Source organism: Nansenia antarctica, assembly GCF_963989245.1.
Source record: "Nansenia antarctica genome assembly, chromosome: 3".
Taxonomy (NCBI): Eukaryota; Metazoa; Chordata; class Actinopteri; order Argentiniformes; family Microstomatidae; genus Nansenia; species Nansenia antarctica.
This window is the reverse complement of record NC_137688.1, coordinates 68,111,228-68,127,760: the sequence shown is the minus strand read 5'-3', so window position 1 is coordinate 68,127,760 and position 16,533 is coordinate 68,111,228. Positions and strand designations below refer to the sequence as shown.

At 46.8% G+C, this 16,533-nt stretch overlaps 2 protein-coding genes across 3 annotated transcripts in view; both read right to left on the bottom strand.

Moving 5' to 3' along the window:
• Nucleotides 1-1,965: 1,965 nt before the first annotated feature.
• tlr9 (toll-like receptor 9) lies at nucleotides 1,966-8,291 on the bottom strand (the record flags this gene model as incomplete). The annotated part of the gene is made up of 3 exons (XM_080527469.1): nucleotides 1,966-2,172; nucleotides 4,866-5,222; nucleotides 5,553-8,291. 3 exons carry the CDS (start codon nucleotides 8,289-8,291, stop codon nucleotides 1,966-1,968), a joined length of 3,303 nt encoding a protein of 1,100 aa, XP_080383595.1.
• Nucleotides 8,292-10,130: 1,839 nt separating this feature from the next.
• Nucleotides 10,131-16,533, bottom strand: part of LOC308153629 (acylamino-acid-releasing enzyme) — a 27,484-nt gene continuing 21,081 nt past the window's right edge. For both annotated transcript variants that reach the window (XM_080526818.1, XM_080526817.1), the window contains exons 20-23: nucleotides 12,807-12,997; nucleotides 11,502-11,604; nucleotides 11,266-11,372; nucleotides 10,131-10,806 (exon numbers count right to left, since the gene is read on the bottom strand). In XM_080526818.1, the coding sequence (XP_080382944.1) occupies nucleotides 10,701-10,806; nucleotides 11,266-11,372; nucleotides 11,502-11,604; nucleotides 12,807-12,997 (507 nt within the window). In that variant the 3' untranslated portion in view covers nucleotides 10,131-10,700. The remainder of the gene's footprint in view (nucleotides 10,807-11,265; nucleotides 11,373-11,501; nucleotides 11,605-12,806; nucleotides 12,998-16,533) is intronic.

Sequence of the window (16,533 nt, the reverse complement as noted above, 5' to 3'; positions counted from 1 at the left end):
CGATGTACAGTGTGTGTGTGTGTGTGTCACAAACCCAAAGGTAGTGGCAAAAAAGTGAGTCCACACGTGTTTAAATTAGACAACTTTTATTATACTAATTAAGCAAATTAAACTAAATAACATATGTATAGGAATATGGATAAGAATCAGTAGTGTATGCCATGAGTGAATGAGTGTAAAATGTATGTTGTATGTGGGTAGTGTAAGAATCGGAGGCCCGAGACCTCACCAAAACTCCAAAGCAAGAAAGGTCAGTGGAAGAGAGAGTGAGCTGAGGACACACCCACAATCCTCAGCTCCCCAAACCCAGGTGACACAAGTCAGGCTGACAACCCACCCACTCTGCCAAGGCTCCTAAAAGAAACAGAAACAGGCAGGCAGAGTGGGAGGCGTCACAGTGTGTGTGTGTACGCCTACCCACACCCACAAAGTAATTTACATACTATTTTAGTCCACTGCTCCTTCATGCAACATCCCCTCAAATTTGCAACCTTACAACCCACATTTACTTTAAATATATGACAAGGAAAAATGAGGACACGGCATGAAATATTTAGTTCTATGTTTAAGAAATATGGACATATCAATATGTGATCTTCTTTCAAACAATACCTATAGATAAAGGTGATGTAATTGAACCCAAAACAATAAAACAAATTGAACAAAGATGCCAATTCCCACTGAGGAATATGTTAGGACACCCTATGCCCTAATAGCTGTATAGTATCGCCCCCTTTGGCTGAAATAACCTAAATTAGCCGTTTCCTATAACTGTCTACCTGTCTCTGACATCGACTGGGAGAGCGTTTTTCCATCTCAATAGGATTAAGATCCAGGCTTTGACTTTGGCCATTCTAGAACTCTCCATTTCTTTAGAAATGTTTGGACAGATGGTCTCACATTTTCCTCAAACACCCTCTGATGCAAGCTGGCCAGGCCCTGCTGCAGCAAAGCAGCCCCAAATGATGACATTTCCACCCCCATGTATTCACAGTTGGTATGAAGTTCTTGTGCTCAAACGCTATCTTTGGTTTCCGCCAAACATGTCTTCCGTCACTGGGCCCAAATAATTCAACTTTGGATTCATCTGTCCATAGCATATTGTTCCACAAGTCCTGGTGTCTAGGTGTTCTCAGGCAAACCTAATTCTTGAGCCCTGATTTTTATATTTTTTTGACACCAAGGGTTTCCTCCTTGCACACCTCCCATGAAAATCAAACTTGTTCAGTCTCTTTCTGATGGTAGATGTACTGTGGCAAGAGCTACCTGTAGGTCCCGTGATGACATGTTAGGGTTGTTGGAGACTTCTTTAAGCATCTTGCGGTCTGCTCTGCTCTTGGGCTGAACTTGCTAGGACGGCCTGGCCATGTTGGCAGTTGTTTTAAATGTTTAAAATCTCCACTATAATTAAAAGATTTATTTTCAGTTTTATTCGTTTAGTTGTATTACCTCCATCTCTCAATATTGTTGAAATAAAGATCAAATGTCCATATGTTTAATTATGTTGAAAAAGACAACGATTTTCATGGGGTGTCCTATCTTTTTCACATGACTGTATGTGGTGTGTGTATTCACGTCACTGTATGTGGTGTGTGTATGTGGTGTGTGTACGTGGTGTGTGTATTCACAAATCTTGGAAGCAGCTGTGTTGTCCTTCTATCTGTTCCCTTCGCTCACTTCCTAAAGAAACTGAATGTTCCAACCTGTTTTCATTGTGTTCCATTTATGTGGGCGCTCTATTCACCATAGTTCACAGGCAAAGATCCCCTCAATTTCACTTCCTCTCTACATTATACAGAAGAATAATGAGACAAGTCAGACAATTTAGGATTCCATTTTCCTTCTTCTACCATTATGACTGCCAATTACTTGGACAAACATATTTGTTGCAAATCGCTTTGGATAAAGGCGTCTGCTAAATGTAAAAAAATAAATAAAAATAAATCTAAATGTAAAATAAACGTATTATAAGAAGCTCTCGCTCATGTTTGTGTCGTAGGAGCGCAGGTTGTCGGAGGCCAGCGCCGCGCGGAGCTGGTTCCAGAACAGAGGCTGTGCCCGCGGGTTCCTGGGCCAGGACAAGACAGACTTCCTGCACAGCCTCTTCCTCAGCTGCAGGTACTTCATCTTGGGAAACACCTCATCCAGCAGAACCAGCACGGCCACGTCCACCTAAACATGACAACATATGACTTTAAAATCAAATATATCAAATGTGAAATCAGACCAAATATGAAATCAGATCAAATGGATCCAGTGAAATGCTTTGGGATCTCGCTCATCGACCAACAACAGTCAACAACAGTCAACAACAATCAACAACAGTCAACAACAGTCAACAACAGTCAACAACAGTCAACAACAATCAACAACAGTCAACAACAATCAACAACAGTCAACAACAATCAACAACAGTCAACAACAGTCAACAACAGTCAACAACAGTTAACAAGACAACATATAATAATAATAAGACAGTGACAGTAGTAGTGCATAAGGGTGTAGTGTAATGGTAAGTAAGCAGTAATGGTTGTAATAATAATAAAAGTTGTACAATGTCAAGTGTTATGTAGCAGCAATAATATACAGTAATAGTGCAACGATGCAATGCATGTAGTGGCCTTCCTTCCTCTCAAAAGGGGAAATTCCGTTTCACCAGACAACACAATACACAACACAGTGGCAACAGTAACTAGCAACACAATATACACATGAAATGTTTATAGTCATACAGTATATGACATATTGAATGGGAAAGTGTGTCTAAACTTTTGACTGGTACTGTATATATAAAACTATATATATATATATATATATTGCCGGTCTTTGTCCGGTAAAATTTGGTGAAGTCCGACAAATTGAAAAGTCGTCGGACATATTGTCCGGTGAAAATAATTCCCTTTGAATACAATTCGCTAAAGCTGGCTGGGTGCGTTCGTAAACACGCTCTGGAAATCCGATCAGCACTCGCGGAACGCCTCTCGTCCAATCGAACGACTCGGTCGCTCTGTGACATCGAAGCCAGCGTGCGCTCCGGCGCTCTCAGAGCGTGTTTACGAACGCACCCCTAGAAGTTTCCAGCCAGCTAGCTGAAGCTGCTACACACACCAGAGCCATGGCGACCGAACGGCAAGTTAAACAACATACTATAAAAGTGACATTGTTTTACTCATTACTCATACGTTTGTTGTCATTCGGCGGTGCTAATAGTCGCTTTCTTTTTTAATTTATTTAATTTATTTTATTTTAGCAGTTTCCCCGAAAGTTAAGTGTTTGTTTTTATATCACTATTTGCACTTCTGGTTAGATGCTAAACTGCATTTTGTTGTCTGGTACTTGTACTCTGCAATGACAATAAAGTTGAATCTCACCTAATCTAATCTAATCTAATCTAAAATAATCTAAAATAATCCCATCACTATTACTCCCTATTTTCATCAGTGTTTCAATCCTTGAATCTGTGATGGAAATCAAGCAAAGCCACTTCAAGTCTCCCCACCACTGACAGCGCTGGGTGTGCCTTTCCTTACACTCTCGGTTATTCCCTGTGGATTTAAAAAAACGGTGTTTTGGTTTCTATAATGTGGTCTATTCTCAGTGTTGACGAGCAACTCAGGGGGCTTTGAGATGGCTAACAGCTAATTAAAGGAGTAATTCCACTCAAAAGGGTAGAAGTAAGCTGACTGTCTGTCTGTCTGTCTGTCTGTCTGTCTGTCTGTCTGTCTATCTGTCTGTCTGTCTGTCTGCCTGTCTGTCTGTCTGTCTGTCTGTCTGTCTCTCTGTCAGTGTGCTGGACTACCTATGACTTCCATGGTACCTGGGAACGCGTTGTCGGAGAGAAACGCCCTCTGTACAAAGGACCTACTGACCAAAATCCCTGTTCCCCGTAGCCTACATGCTTGCACTGTTACTGTTCAATAAAATGTTATACATCTAGAGATTGTGGTATTTCTTTATATACGTATCCCAGACTGCCTATCAATTGTTTCTCAATAAACAGTTATGTTCTTCCCATTGTCATACTCCCGAGCTAAACGAAATGCCTTCCCAACCAGCGAGACTTATAGAAATGACGTTGTTTTATTGATAAAAAAAAAAAAAGGGTAAAACTGTAAAGAGAAAATAGAAAACTCACATTAATCCCAAACAATTTAACAAACTTCAGTTAACGTAATGTGGAGTCCGTTCATTGATCGATGCTGTCTGTTCAGTTCCCAGTGAGGCGCCCGTTCAGCGCTGGACCCGTTCAGCGCTGGATTTGACGCATGGCATAGCGCGCATGCGTCAAATCATGTTATATTATTATATATTATATAGCTCGCATCTAATCGTATCGGATGAGAAATAGACATTAAATGGCATATATAGGCCGCTACACAACAGTAATCACCGCGACAAACATTAGATTTGGAGGAAAAAAATATATGATTTTGGAAAAAAAAAAAATATATATATTTTAATATGATGACCGGAATATATCACGTTTGTCCGGTAAATCGAATTCTTCCCGGACACGATGTCCGACGGCAAATTTTTCTAACGGAAACCCTGATATATATATAGTGCTGCTTGAAAGTATGTGCACTCATTTCTTTATAATTTAGTTTTCTACCACATGCATGATTCCCTCTAAACCAACATATGGAATTGGTAAATATAAATGTTTGTCTGTTATGTCAGATAAAAAAGACTCTGGTTCTGATTAAATAAAGATTTCATGGTAAAAACAAAAAAAATCCATGATTGCACAAGGGGTTCACATACTTTCAAGCAGCACTGTATATATATATATATATATATATATATATATATATATGAAATATTATTACTGGAGGAGATAAAAAACAAAACAGATCTTCTCAGACCTTCTCATCCAGGAGCCTCTGCTGCACCATGAAGAACGCCTGGCGGATCACCCCGTCAGCCCTGGTGCCGGTACCAGGCCCGATGCCGCCGCTGGACAGCACGAACACGGTCTTCACGCTGCAGTAGACGGCGCTGTGGAGGTTCTCTATGCAGGAGAGCCCGGGGACCCAGTCCCGCTCCTCCAGGCAGAGGCGGAACCTCCTGCGGCCCTCGTCCTCCAGGCTGACCGTCAGCTCGTTGTAGACCCAGTCCCTCACCGCCTGGTTCCCCGTGTCGAACACCACGAAGGCGTCGTACTGGCTCTGCACCTCGCCGCCGGGGAGCTGGGAGTAGCCCTTGTGCCCCGCCCACAGCACCTGGTGAAGGCAAGTTTATTTGTATAGCACATTTGTATAGTAAATATACAGCAAGAGGAGCATAGTAAGAAAATAAAAATTACAATGAATAAAAGCAAATATAAAAAGTAAATAGATCAAACATTTACTAAGACAATAGTTAATGGATAAAAGACATTGATAGAAGTGTTTGTGTTTAATCATAACTGCTGCAAAACATGAAGGTTTTTTTGAGCTTAGATTTAAATATTTTTAGGGTTTGGGCCTTTGGGATTTCTTCAGGGAGTTTGTTCCAGGAGCATGCGGCAGCGTGACTGAAAGCTGCTGCACCGTGTTTTGTTTTCACTCTACCTGGAGGCAGTACCACAGGTCCCAGCCGTAGAGGTGCCTCAGCAGGGGCAGGACGGTGAGCGCCACGACCAGGAAGGAGGTGGTGAGGTAGGCCAGGCTGGCGTACAGCTCCTGGCAGGAGTGGAACTCTATGGACAGCACGCTCGCCCCCTGCAGGGAATCCGGGAACTCGCAGCGCACGCCCGTGTTGAGGAAAGGGATCTCCACGGGGCTGCCGCGCAGGAAGTCCGCGAACCACGAGGTGTTGCAGTCGCAGACGAAGCGGTTGCCGTGCAGGGTGAGCTTCTGGAGGGCGCTGCCATTCCTCAGCGGAAAGGGGAGGGCCTGCTGATCCAACTGCTTGAGCTTGTTGTTGTTGAGATACAGGAAGCGTAGGGCCGAAGCCTGCGCGAAGAAGGCCTCGGGAAGCTGGCTGATCTGGTTGTGGCTCAGGTCCAGGAAGGCAAAGTCCCGCCCGAAGTCGATCACTTTGTTAGGCAGCTTGTAGAGGTAGTTCCCACTGAGATTGAGGTGGCGGAGTTGCCTGAGCGCCTTTATGTTCTCCCACGGGAAGTAGGTGAGGCGGTTGTCGCTGACGCGCAGTGCGCTAAGGTTTTGCGGCAAGTTCAGGAACGCGTCGTCCGGGAGCTGTTTTAGCTGGTTGCTGGAGATATCCAAGAAGGTCAGGTTGGTGAGGTTCTGGAAGAACTGTGTGTAGTCGTTAATTTTGGGGCCCCACATGATGTCCAGGTGGTTACCAGAGAAATAGAGGTACCTAAGAGAGCTGCTATTTAGCTTACGATCTATCCGGATACCGATGCCATTGTTAGCTAGACTTAGCACCTCCAAATAGGGAAGATGCTGGATAAACTCAAAGCGGTGGCCCATGCCCCTCATGTGAAAGTGAAAGTCATTGTTGCTGAGGTCCAGGGCCTTTAGAGTAGCGTTCAGCTCTCGGAAGGCCTCGGTGTAGTAGAAATCAATTCTGTTGTAGGCCATGTTGAGGTACACTAGGTTGCGTAGGGGGAGAAACTGACGTCCATTTAAGGCCTGGCTTAAATAGTTGTAAGAGAGGTCCAGACAGACAACCCTCTCCATACCCGTGAACATGCTGCTGTTGAGGGAAAGGATGGCGTTTTGAGAAAGGTCAAAAGACATGCTATCATTGCAGAAATCGTTCTTGAAAAACCACATTGGTGGAATACGGGATACGTCGTCTTCTGATTCCTCCACCGTGATTGGTCCTGGCTTGGTGACAGAGACAGTTGGCCCTAACAGATCCCACAGCTCGGTGTCAACAGCCCTCCGGTCCCGGAGCACTAGGTGTGGGTTCTGAGAGTCCACTCTGCTATCCCAGTTCTGGTTCTGGGAGTCCACTCTGCTATCCCAGTTCTGGTTCTGGAAGTCCACTCTGCTATCCAAGTTCTGGTAGCTCTGAGACCTCTGAATCGGCTGACACTCGGTGTACCACGGGGTGGTGCAGGTCGGCAGGAAGCTGAGCAGGTTCTGGGAGAGGTCCACCACCTTCAGAGCCGGCAGGTGGCTGAGGAAACTCAGGTTGCAGGACTCGATGAAGTTCATCCTCAGTTCCAGGTGCTCCAATAGAGGCAGCTGGGCCAGAACCTCCAGGCTTCTCTCTGGGAGCGTGTGGAAAAAGATCCCAGTAAGGAGAAGGGATTTTAAGCCAGTGATGTTGCTCAGGTATGGAGACAGCTCCAGCTTGTCGAATGTTTTAAGCGGCTTGTAGTTATAGATGAGGCTGATCCACTCTAGGTTCTTCAGTTCCTTGAAGAAGATGCCGTGCTGAATGGCGTCGGCCAGCAGGTTGTCAGAGAGGTCCAGGACCTTGAGCTGACCCAGGGGGCTGAAGAGGCCCTCGGAGAAATTGGTCAGGGAGTTGCCCCGTAGGCTGAGGTACGTGATGGAGCTGTTTGGTCCGACGCGGAAGGAGCCGTTGCTGAGCTTGAGGGGGGCGTTACCGGGACAGGCGAAGCAGGGCTGGGCCGCGTGGTCGCAGCGCTGGCAGTTCCATCCCAGGTTAAGGGTTCTAAGACGGGTCAGGTTGGCGAACGCCCCGTCCTCCACCTCCGTCAGTTTGTTCTCCCTCAGGTCCAGGCTCTCCAGGGACGGGGGCAGCCCGCGGGGGACGGACGTCACGTTGCAGAACCCCATCGAGAGGTTCTTCAGTGAAGCGAGCTCGCTCAACACGCCCCGGCCGATGTGGAAGGACTGGTTGCAGGGGTTGGCGTAGTAGCAGTTGTAGTACAGGAGCAGCTGCGTGAGGTTCGGGGTGCCCAGCTCGTGCACGATCTTGTAGAGCCGGTTGTGCTCCAGATCCAGGAGCTTCAGGCTTCTGGGTAACTGGGGGATGGAGGTGAGGCTGTTCCCTGCCAGGTGGAGCGCGCTGAGGTTCCAGAGGCCCTTGACGGTCTCGTTGTGGATCTCTACCTGGCACGGAGGAGCCCCAGGAGGTCGTACGGGGAGGCAGTTCCGCGTAATCCTCAGCGTCTGAAGGTTGGGAACGCCAGAGAAGGCATCCTTCCCCACCTGCTGGATTCTGGTCTCGCTCAGGTCGAGGGAGATGACGGAGGCGGACCTGATCGGTGGGACCTTGAGGAGCGGCCTACGAGAGCAGTCCACTATGACACCAGATCCACTGGGGTCGTCCTCGTTATCGCAAGGAAAGAACTTGGTATTTCTGGTTCTGACTAACGGTAGCAGTTGGAGCACAGAGAGGAGGAGGAGGGCGTATTCCAACATGACCTGAAAAGAAAAGAGAGAGAAAATACTGATTTTATACACAGACCACTCAAAACATGACATTCTATAAAACGCTGTATCCAACATAGTGCATACATGTGTGTATGTGTGTGTGTGTGTGTGTGTGTGCCCTCACCATTTGTCAATTCCCCTGTGATTGGAATGTGTCTGAAGAAATTGCATCCTTGCCATTCCTTTGCAGTTTTGGGGTTTTAGGTTAGGCCCTTCACACCATTCCGTTAAATATGGTTAAACCGTAGTCATATGTTGCTTTGAAACTGTTAAATTATTTATTTTGTTGATTGATACTCTATTCTCATTCTTCCTATGTGCATTAATGGGATGCTAGATGAAGGTTCTGTTAATACAGCATGCCATAATCGTGTTCAGCTTTACCATTGATGTCACATGTATAGTTAGCAACACACAGACTCATCACCACCATGTGTAAACTCCTCACTTTTGCTTTCTTGTAACTTAGAAGCATGGTCATAGCATACTGGGTATTCTTAACGGAATATAGGATCCGATATTTTGCCATTTAGCAGACGCTTTTAATCCAAAGCGATTTACAATTACGAATTACAGGGACATTCCCCCTGGAGTAACTGAGGGCAAAGTGCCTTACTCAAGGGCACACTAGTAGTGGTGTGGTTTCAGGTGGGATTTGAACTCACAACCTTCCGATCACAAGTCCAACTCACTATCCACTAGACCACCACTACCACCAATAGACCACCACTACCCCAATATGACTACGATATGATCGATTGTCTGTCACACAGGGAAGAGCGAAGCATTGTTCTTGGAGTCAAATATAACGTAATGTTAACTTGTTGTTTGTTGGTCATGTGACCACTTATGTTGCGTTTGTTTGATCATGTCCATGACTGTCAGGAGTAATCATTGTGAATACATGTATGTCTTATGTTTGACCTGTGATATTCTATAGCAGAAGTATTACCTCATCGCTCCCTCTGCTCTAAATTACTTTGTCATTGTCATCAGCTCCAGGTCCTCAAAGCTAATGAATAAACATTTTAAAACATTACTTGTGTGTAAAAATGTAAATAAACCAGATGTATAAACCCCTAGATGAAGGTTTGTGGGCCGAGATGGATGTACATATTATAAAATAAATGTATTATTATTATTATTATTATTATTATTATTATTACGTATGGTTTGGACAGAACACAATGTCCCAACTACAAGCACAGCAAACGCAGATAATTAGTTTTTCTGAGTAATTAAAGATAAAACACCCTTACTGTTTGAGGTTCTAGCCAGGTCCTTAACCACCAGCAGACGTTCAAAAGAAACAACAACAAAAAAAAAAAATTCAAGCAATTAAAGGAGTTTCCAAACACTCTGACGGTCAGTTGAAGAGACGACCGATGTACAGTACCAGAAGGGTGTTGCTCAACAGAGGGCTCTGACATGGGGAAGTGAGTGTGTGTGGTGTGACTTTCAGTCTGACATGGGACAGATTCTGTTAAATCCTACCTGTCATACCAGCTGTCAGAGCTATGAAACCGTTTCAGAAAGGCTGGCACACACCGCGGTTGACACACAGAAAGGCTGGCACACACCTGCTCCAGCTGTTCAAACAAATTAATCAACATCCTACAACATGACTTGTGTATAAGAATGTAAAAAGAAACCTGGGGGGTATTCCATCAACTAACAGATAATCCAGTGTGAGTGTGAGTGTGAGTGTGTGTGTGTGTGTGTGTGTGTGTGTGTGTGTGTGTGTGTGTGTGTGTGTGTGTGTGTGTGTGTGTGGCAATTGGCCTATCAAGGACTCAAGATTACAACATCGTTTGAAACTGTTTGTTTTTTAATTGCAGATTTAAATGAAATCCATTGCTGAGATTAAACCAACGGCTGTTCAGAGAGAAGATGTAGAAGAAGAAGCCCTTGTCCAATCATGGATGTAGGATTACTCATGAGGAAAAGAACAGAGTTATCGTAACGTTACCACAGAACACAACGCTATACGTTTCAGAGAGTTTACATTTCACTAAAGTGACAGGAGAGACGATCTTTTCCGGTCCCGTGTTGGACCTGTGGTTCCACACACACTGACCCGGGGTCAGAAGCAGAACCCCTGGCCACAGGTGGGTTAGTGCTGTTATAGGAGGAAGTGCATTTTGGTTGAGAGCTCTCAGTACGTCGGCTCAGGCTTGACCCTTGACCCTTGGGCTGTCTGGTCCGTGTGAGCCGGGTGGAGGCCGCGGGGAGGCGGTCGCTAGGCGTGGCCTCACAGGGAGGAGGCGTGGCCACACAGGGAGGAGGCGTGGCCACACAGGGAGGAGGCGTGGCCACATAGGGAGGGGCGTGGCCACACAGGGAGGAGGCGTGGCCACACAGGGAGGAGGCGTGGCCACACAGGGAGGAGGCGTGGTCTCACAGGGAAAGGTGGCGGGTCAGCCACAGGGCGATGTTCATGAAGCCGTCCGACTCCGCGTCCACCTTGGAGAGGGAGTGGTTGTTCCCTGGGTACCATAGCAACCTGGGAGAGACAGACAGGCAGGAACAGAGGAATAACGTCACGAGTTAGAGGACATTTTACCACCGTCCCTTCTTAATCTAAGGATTAAAACAAGTGTCTCCTCCAGCAAAGCTCCCCCCCCCCCCCCCCCCCGCCCCGCCTCTCAGCTACTGAAACACGATGGGTCTCAATTGTGGTTGTTGACAGATTTGTAGCAGCAACTGTTTGTTGACAACAGCGGAAATGTATTTGCTGTCAAAACCTGGTCAAAGCATCTGAGCACATCTGAGAACGAGCTACTATAAGGTCTGTATTCTGATGTTACAGACGTACACTGTGTGTGTGTGTGTGTGTGTGTGTGTGTGTGTGTCTCACCTCATAGGGACCTGCAGGGTCTTCAGGGCTCTGTCGAACTCCAGGTGTGTGTGTGTGTGTGTGTGTGTGTGTGTGTGTGTGTGTGTGTGTGTGTGTGTGTCTCACCTCACGGGGACCTGCAGGGTCTTCAGGGCTCTGTAGAACTCCAGGCCTTGTTTGTTAGGAACCCTCTTATCCTCTTCCCCCAGGGTCAGGAGCACAGGGGTCCGCACCTGGACACACACACACACACACGGTCAGGATCTAACACACACACACACACCAGCCACGCACACACACACACGGTCAGGGTCTAACACACACACACTCACACACACACACACACACACACACACACCCACCTGTGTGACGTGTTTAATAGGAGACTTCATGAGCATCTGGTCGTACACAGCAGAGTCAGGCAGGCAGTCTGGACTGTAGTCATAACCTGCCTCCACCATACACCTAACACACACACACACACACACACAGACACACACACACACACACACACACACCAGAGAGAGTCCATTAACCACATACAGTGACAGAAGAACCCTGTAGGACAGGTGTGTTCTGTTAGAGGTTCTACATGGTTCTGTTAGGGGTGTGTTCTGTTTGAGGTTCTAGAGGGTTCTGTTGGAGGTGTGTTCTGTTAAAGGTTCTAGAGCAGGGGTCCCCAAACTACGGCCCGCGGGCCGAACACGGCCCAGCCCCACACTTGGACCGGCCCTTTGAACAACGTGTAATTTCTAACTGCAATTGCGGCATTGCACCAACGTGGTGGCGGGGGCGCTGTTTCGCAAATAAGTTAGCTTTCGTGTTTGCTAGCGAAATAGCTGATAGTTGATGTTGACTGCTCAAGGAGAATACATATTTGAAAGTACAGAATGCCTGAGAGCCTTATATTGCATTATATTACATTACATTTTGAATGGTCATCTGGTGCCTGAATATTGTGTTTTCCTTTACATAAATAATGAAATTTCCACCATAAATTGATGCAGAAAGGGCACAAATTGCATCTAAATTCACCAGAATGCAAGAAATTAAGTGTTTGATGCTCGTTTAAGGACCCCCAGATAGCCCTGCTTCATGGGTCCCCCTGTGTATGATGAGGGTCCTCCCTCAAGTATCAGACTGTAAAACTGATTATATTTCATTGACATATCACTATAGGTATAAATTCCATCCAAATTCAACTGTTTAGACTTTGTTTGCATCCACCAGTGCTCTCCTGCGCGCAATTGCTTTGCGCAACCGCCTCCATTCCACTCCGTTTCATATTATTTTATGTTAGAGACCAACCCAGGCCCCCCATCACAGAAAGGAAAAATGATGTGGCCCTCACAGAAAAAAGTTTGGGGACCCCTGTTCTAGAGCGTTCTGTTGGGTGTGTTATAGAGGTTTTAGATGGTTCTGTAGGTTCTAGATGGTTCTGTCAGAGGTTTGTTCTGTTGGGTGTGTGTTCAGTTAGAGGTGTGTTCTGTTGGGTATGTGTTCTGTTAGAGGTGTGTGTTCTGTTGGGTGTGTGTTCTGTTGGGTGTGTGTTCTGTCAGAGCTTCTAGATGGTTCTGTCAGAGCTTCTAGATGGTTCTGTCAGAGGTGTGTTCTGTCAGAGCTTCTAGATGGTTCTGTCAGAGGTGTGTGTCGGTGGTGGTACTGACCAGTCCGGTATGTCGGTGCTGCCGATCATGGAGGCCAGGTTGATGACGGGGTTGCGGGCCACGCAGGCCTTGTAGAACCCCGGGTACTGACCAATCAGGTGGCAGGCCAGGAACCCCCCGTGGGACCCCCCCGCCACCGCCACCTTCTGGTCGTCAAACAGCCCCCCCTGGAGGACACTCTCTACCGCGAACTGGAGACACAACCCAGCACAGGAGAGAGACAAGAGAGAGACCACCCAGCACAGGAGAGAGACAGGAGAGAGACACCACCCAGCACAGGAGAGAGAGACAGGAGAGAGACACCACCCAGCACAGGAGAGAGACAGGAGAGAGACACCACCCAGCACAGGAGAGAGACAGGAGAGAGACACCACCCAGCACAGGAGAGAGACAGGAGAGAGACCACCCAGCACAGGAGAGAGACAGGAGAGAGAGGAGAGAGACAGGAGAGAGACCACCCAGCACAGGAGAGAGACAGGAGAGACAGGAGAGAGACCACCCAGCACAGGAGAGAGACAGGAGAGAGAGACATGAGAGAGACACCACCCAGCACAGGAGAGAGACAGGAGAGAGACACCACCCAGCACAGGAGAGAGACAGGAGAGAGACAGGAGAGAGACACCACCCAGCACAGGAGAGAGACAGGAGAGAGACAGGAGAGAGACACCACCCAGCACAGGAGAGAGACAGGAGAGAGACACCACCCAGCACAGGAGAGAGACAGGAGAGAGACAGGAGAGAGACACCACCCAGCACAGGAGAGAGACAGGAGAGAGAGACCACCCAGCACAGGAGAGAGAGACAGGAGAGACAGGAGAGAGACAGGAGAGAGAGACCACCCAGCACAGGAGAGAGACAGGAGAGAGACCACCCAGCACAGGAGAGAGACAGGAGAGAGACACCACCCAGCACAGGAGAGAGAGACAAGAGAGAGACCACCCAGCACAGGAGAGAGACAGGAGAGAGAGACAGGAGAGAGACAGGAGAGAGACACCACCCAGCACAGGAGAGAGACAGGAGAGCGACACCACCCAGCACAGGAGAGAGAGACAAGAGAGAGACCACCCAGCACAGGAGAGAGACAGGAGAGAGAGACAGGAGAGAGACAGGAGAGAGAGACCACCCAGCACAGGAGAGAGACAGGAGAGACAGGAGAGAGAGACAGGAGAGAGACAGGAGAGAGACCACCCAGCACAGGAGAGAGAGACAGGAGAGACAGGAGAGAGACATGAGAGAGAGACAGGAGAGAGAGACAGGAGAGAGACATGAGAGAGAGACAGGAGAGAGAGACAGGAGAGACATGAGAGAGACAGGAGAGACAGGAGAGAGAGAGGAGAGAGACAGGAGAGAGAGAGACAGGAGAGGGACAGGGCCACACAGGAGAGAGAGACAGGAGACAGGAGAGAGACAGGAGAGAAACAGGACCACACAGGAGAGAGAGACAGGAGAGAGAGAGGAGAGAGACAGGAGAGAGAGACAGGAGAGAGAGACAGGAGAGAGACAGGGCCACACAGGAGAGAGAGACAGGAGAGAGACAGGAGAGACAGGAGAAACAGGAGAGAGACAGGAGAGAGACAGGAGAGACACCACCCAGCACAGGAGAGAGACAGGAGAGACAGGAGAGACAGGAGAGAGACAGGAGAGACACCACCCAGCACAGGAGAGAGACAGGGGAGAGACAGGAGAGACACCACCCAGCACAGGAGAGAGACAGGAGAGAGACAGGAGAGAGACACCACCCAGCACAGGAGAGAGAGACAGGAGAGACAGGAGAGAGACAGGAGAGAGAGACAGGAGAGACAGGAGAGACAGGAGAGACAGGAGAGAGAGACAGGAGAGACAGGACCACACAAGAGAGAGACAGGAGAGACAGGACCACACACACAGGAGAGAGAGACGGAGAGGGTGTGTGTGGGAGAGAAGAAGAAATTAATGAAAGAGAGAGAGAGAGAGAGAGAGAGAGAGAGAGAGAGAGAGAGAGAGAGAGAGAGAGAGAGAGAGAGAGAGAGAGAGAGAGAGAGAGAGAGAGAGACACAGTTATCTCCTGGCAACCAAGACTGGAAATAACCGTTTCTGTATGTTAAACTATAACATCTATATGAAGATGTTAAACTATAACATCTATATGAAGATGTTAAACTATAACATCTATATGAAGATGTTAAACTATAACATCTATATGAAGATGTTAAACTATAACATCTATATGAAGATGTTAAACTATAACATCTATATGAAGTATATATGTTAACCTAAAATCTAAAATCCAAAAGATAAAAATACATTTTATGAAACCGCTTACAACCTAAAATGTAAGAGCCACTGGGCAGGGTTTCCGTTAGAAAAAATTGGTGCCGGTCAACGTGTCCGGGAAGATTTCAATGTGTCGGACAAACGGGAGAAATTCCGGTCATCATATTAGAATATAATATAGGTGTTTGTCGCGGTGATTAGCTGTTGTGTAGCCTATATAGGCCTATGCCATTTAATGTCTATTTCTCATCCGATACGATTAGATCGCGAACTATATAATAATATAGGCTCTCATGATTCGCATGCGCTACTATGGCATAATATGTCCAGGGCTGCACGCGCGCCACACTGGGCAGCCTAGTCACCTTTGCTACTTTGAATTACGACTGTAGGCTACTTTAAGATGTTTATTTCAATTGCATTAATGGGATTTGAGTATGTAATTGGTAATTTTAAGTATGCCTAGTTTAGCTTTTGATGGCTATTTGAACGGACTGCATCGATCGATCAATGAACGGACTCCACATTACGTTAACTGAAGTGTGTTAAATAGTTTCACGACAGTAATGTAAGTTTTTTATATTCTCTTTCCAGTTTTACCCTTTTTATCAATAAAACAACGTCAATTCTATAACCACGTCTCGCTGATTGGGAAGGCATTAAGTCTAGCTGCCTGTCAAATCATACTTACTCGGACTCGGGAGTATGAGAATGAGGAGGATGTATCGGGGGGATACACACCCGTGGACTATTTCACCTTAGTGGCACAAATTAAACTCTAACACTATAGATAGACTAAATTGAACTAAAATGATGGACACCGACTGAATAACTGAGTGGGGGGAAGACAGGTCTCAAATGTGGAACAATTATAACATTTAATACATAAAGATAAAACATACACAAATATATAACATTGGTATCCCTAAACTCAAATGTAGTGTGGTATTGTCAACCTAATCTAATCAATCCTAATTAATGGTACCAGTAGCCCAGGTTGTCGATAGTAGCGCACTACTCCCGTAGTACTTCTCCCGACTCAGGGCTGGAACGGGCACGGCAGGCTCAATCAATGAACGGGGTTGAGATGGCTAGCGTCCTTTACTAGCCGCATCTCACGGCCCTCGGTCGTCATTCACTGTGCTCTAGCACATCCAAAACACGCAGAACAATAACCTTGACTCCGGTCACTGCAGTGGTTTTATTTAGACTAGATCAAACTAAATTAACTGACTAAACTACTCGCGCCGTTGAGAGACAGGGTTGCCAGATGGGGCGGGTTACCGCCGAATGGGCTACTGGGTTTAGCGGTTATTTTCACCGGACATTATGACCGAAGAGGTTTAAATATGTCGGACTTCAACAGATTTTATCGGACAAAGACCGGTAATTACCGGTTAACGGAAACCCAGCCACTGGGGTAGGACTCATTCTGGTCTCCTCAACACATTTAAAATGGTATTTTAGTCTGTTT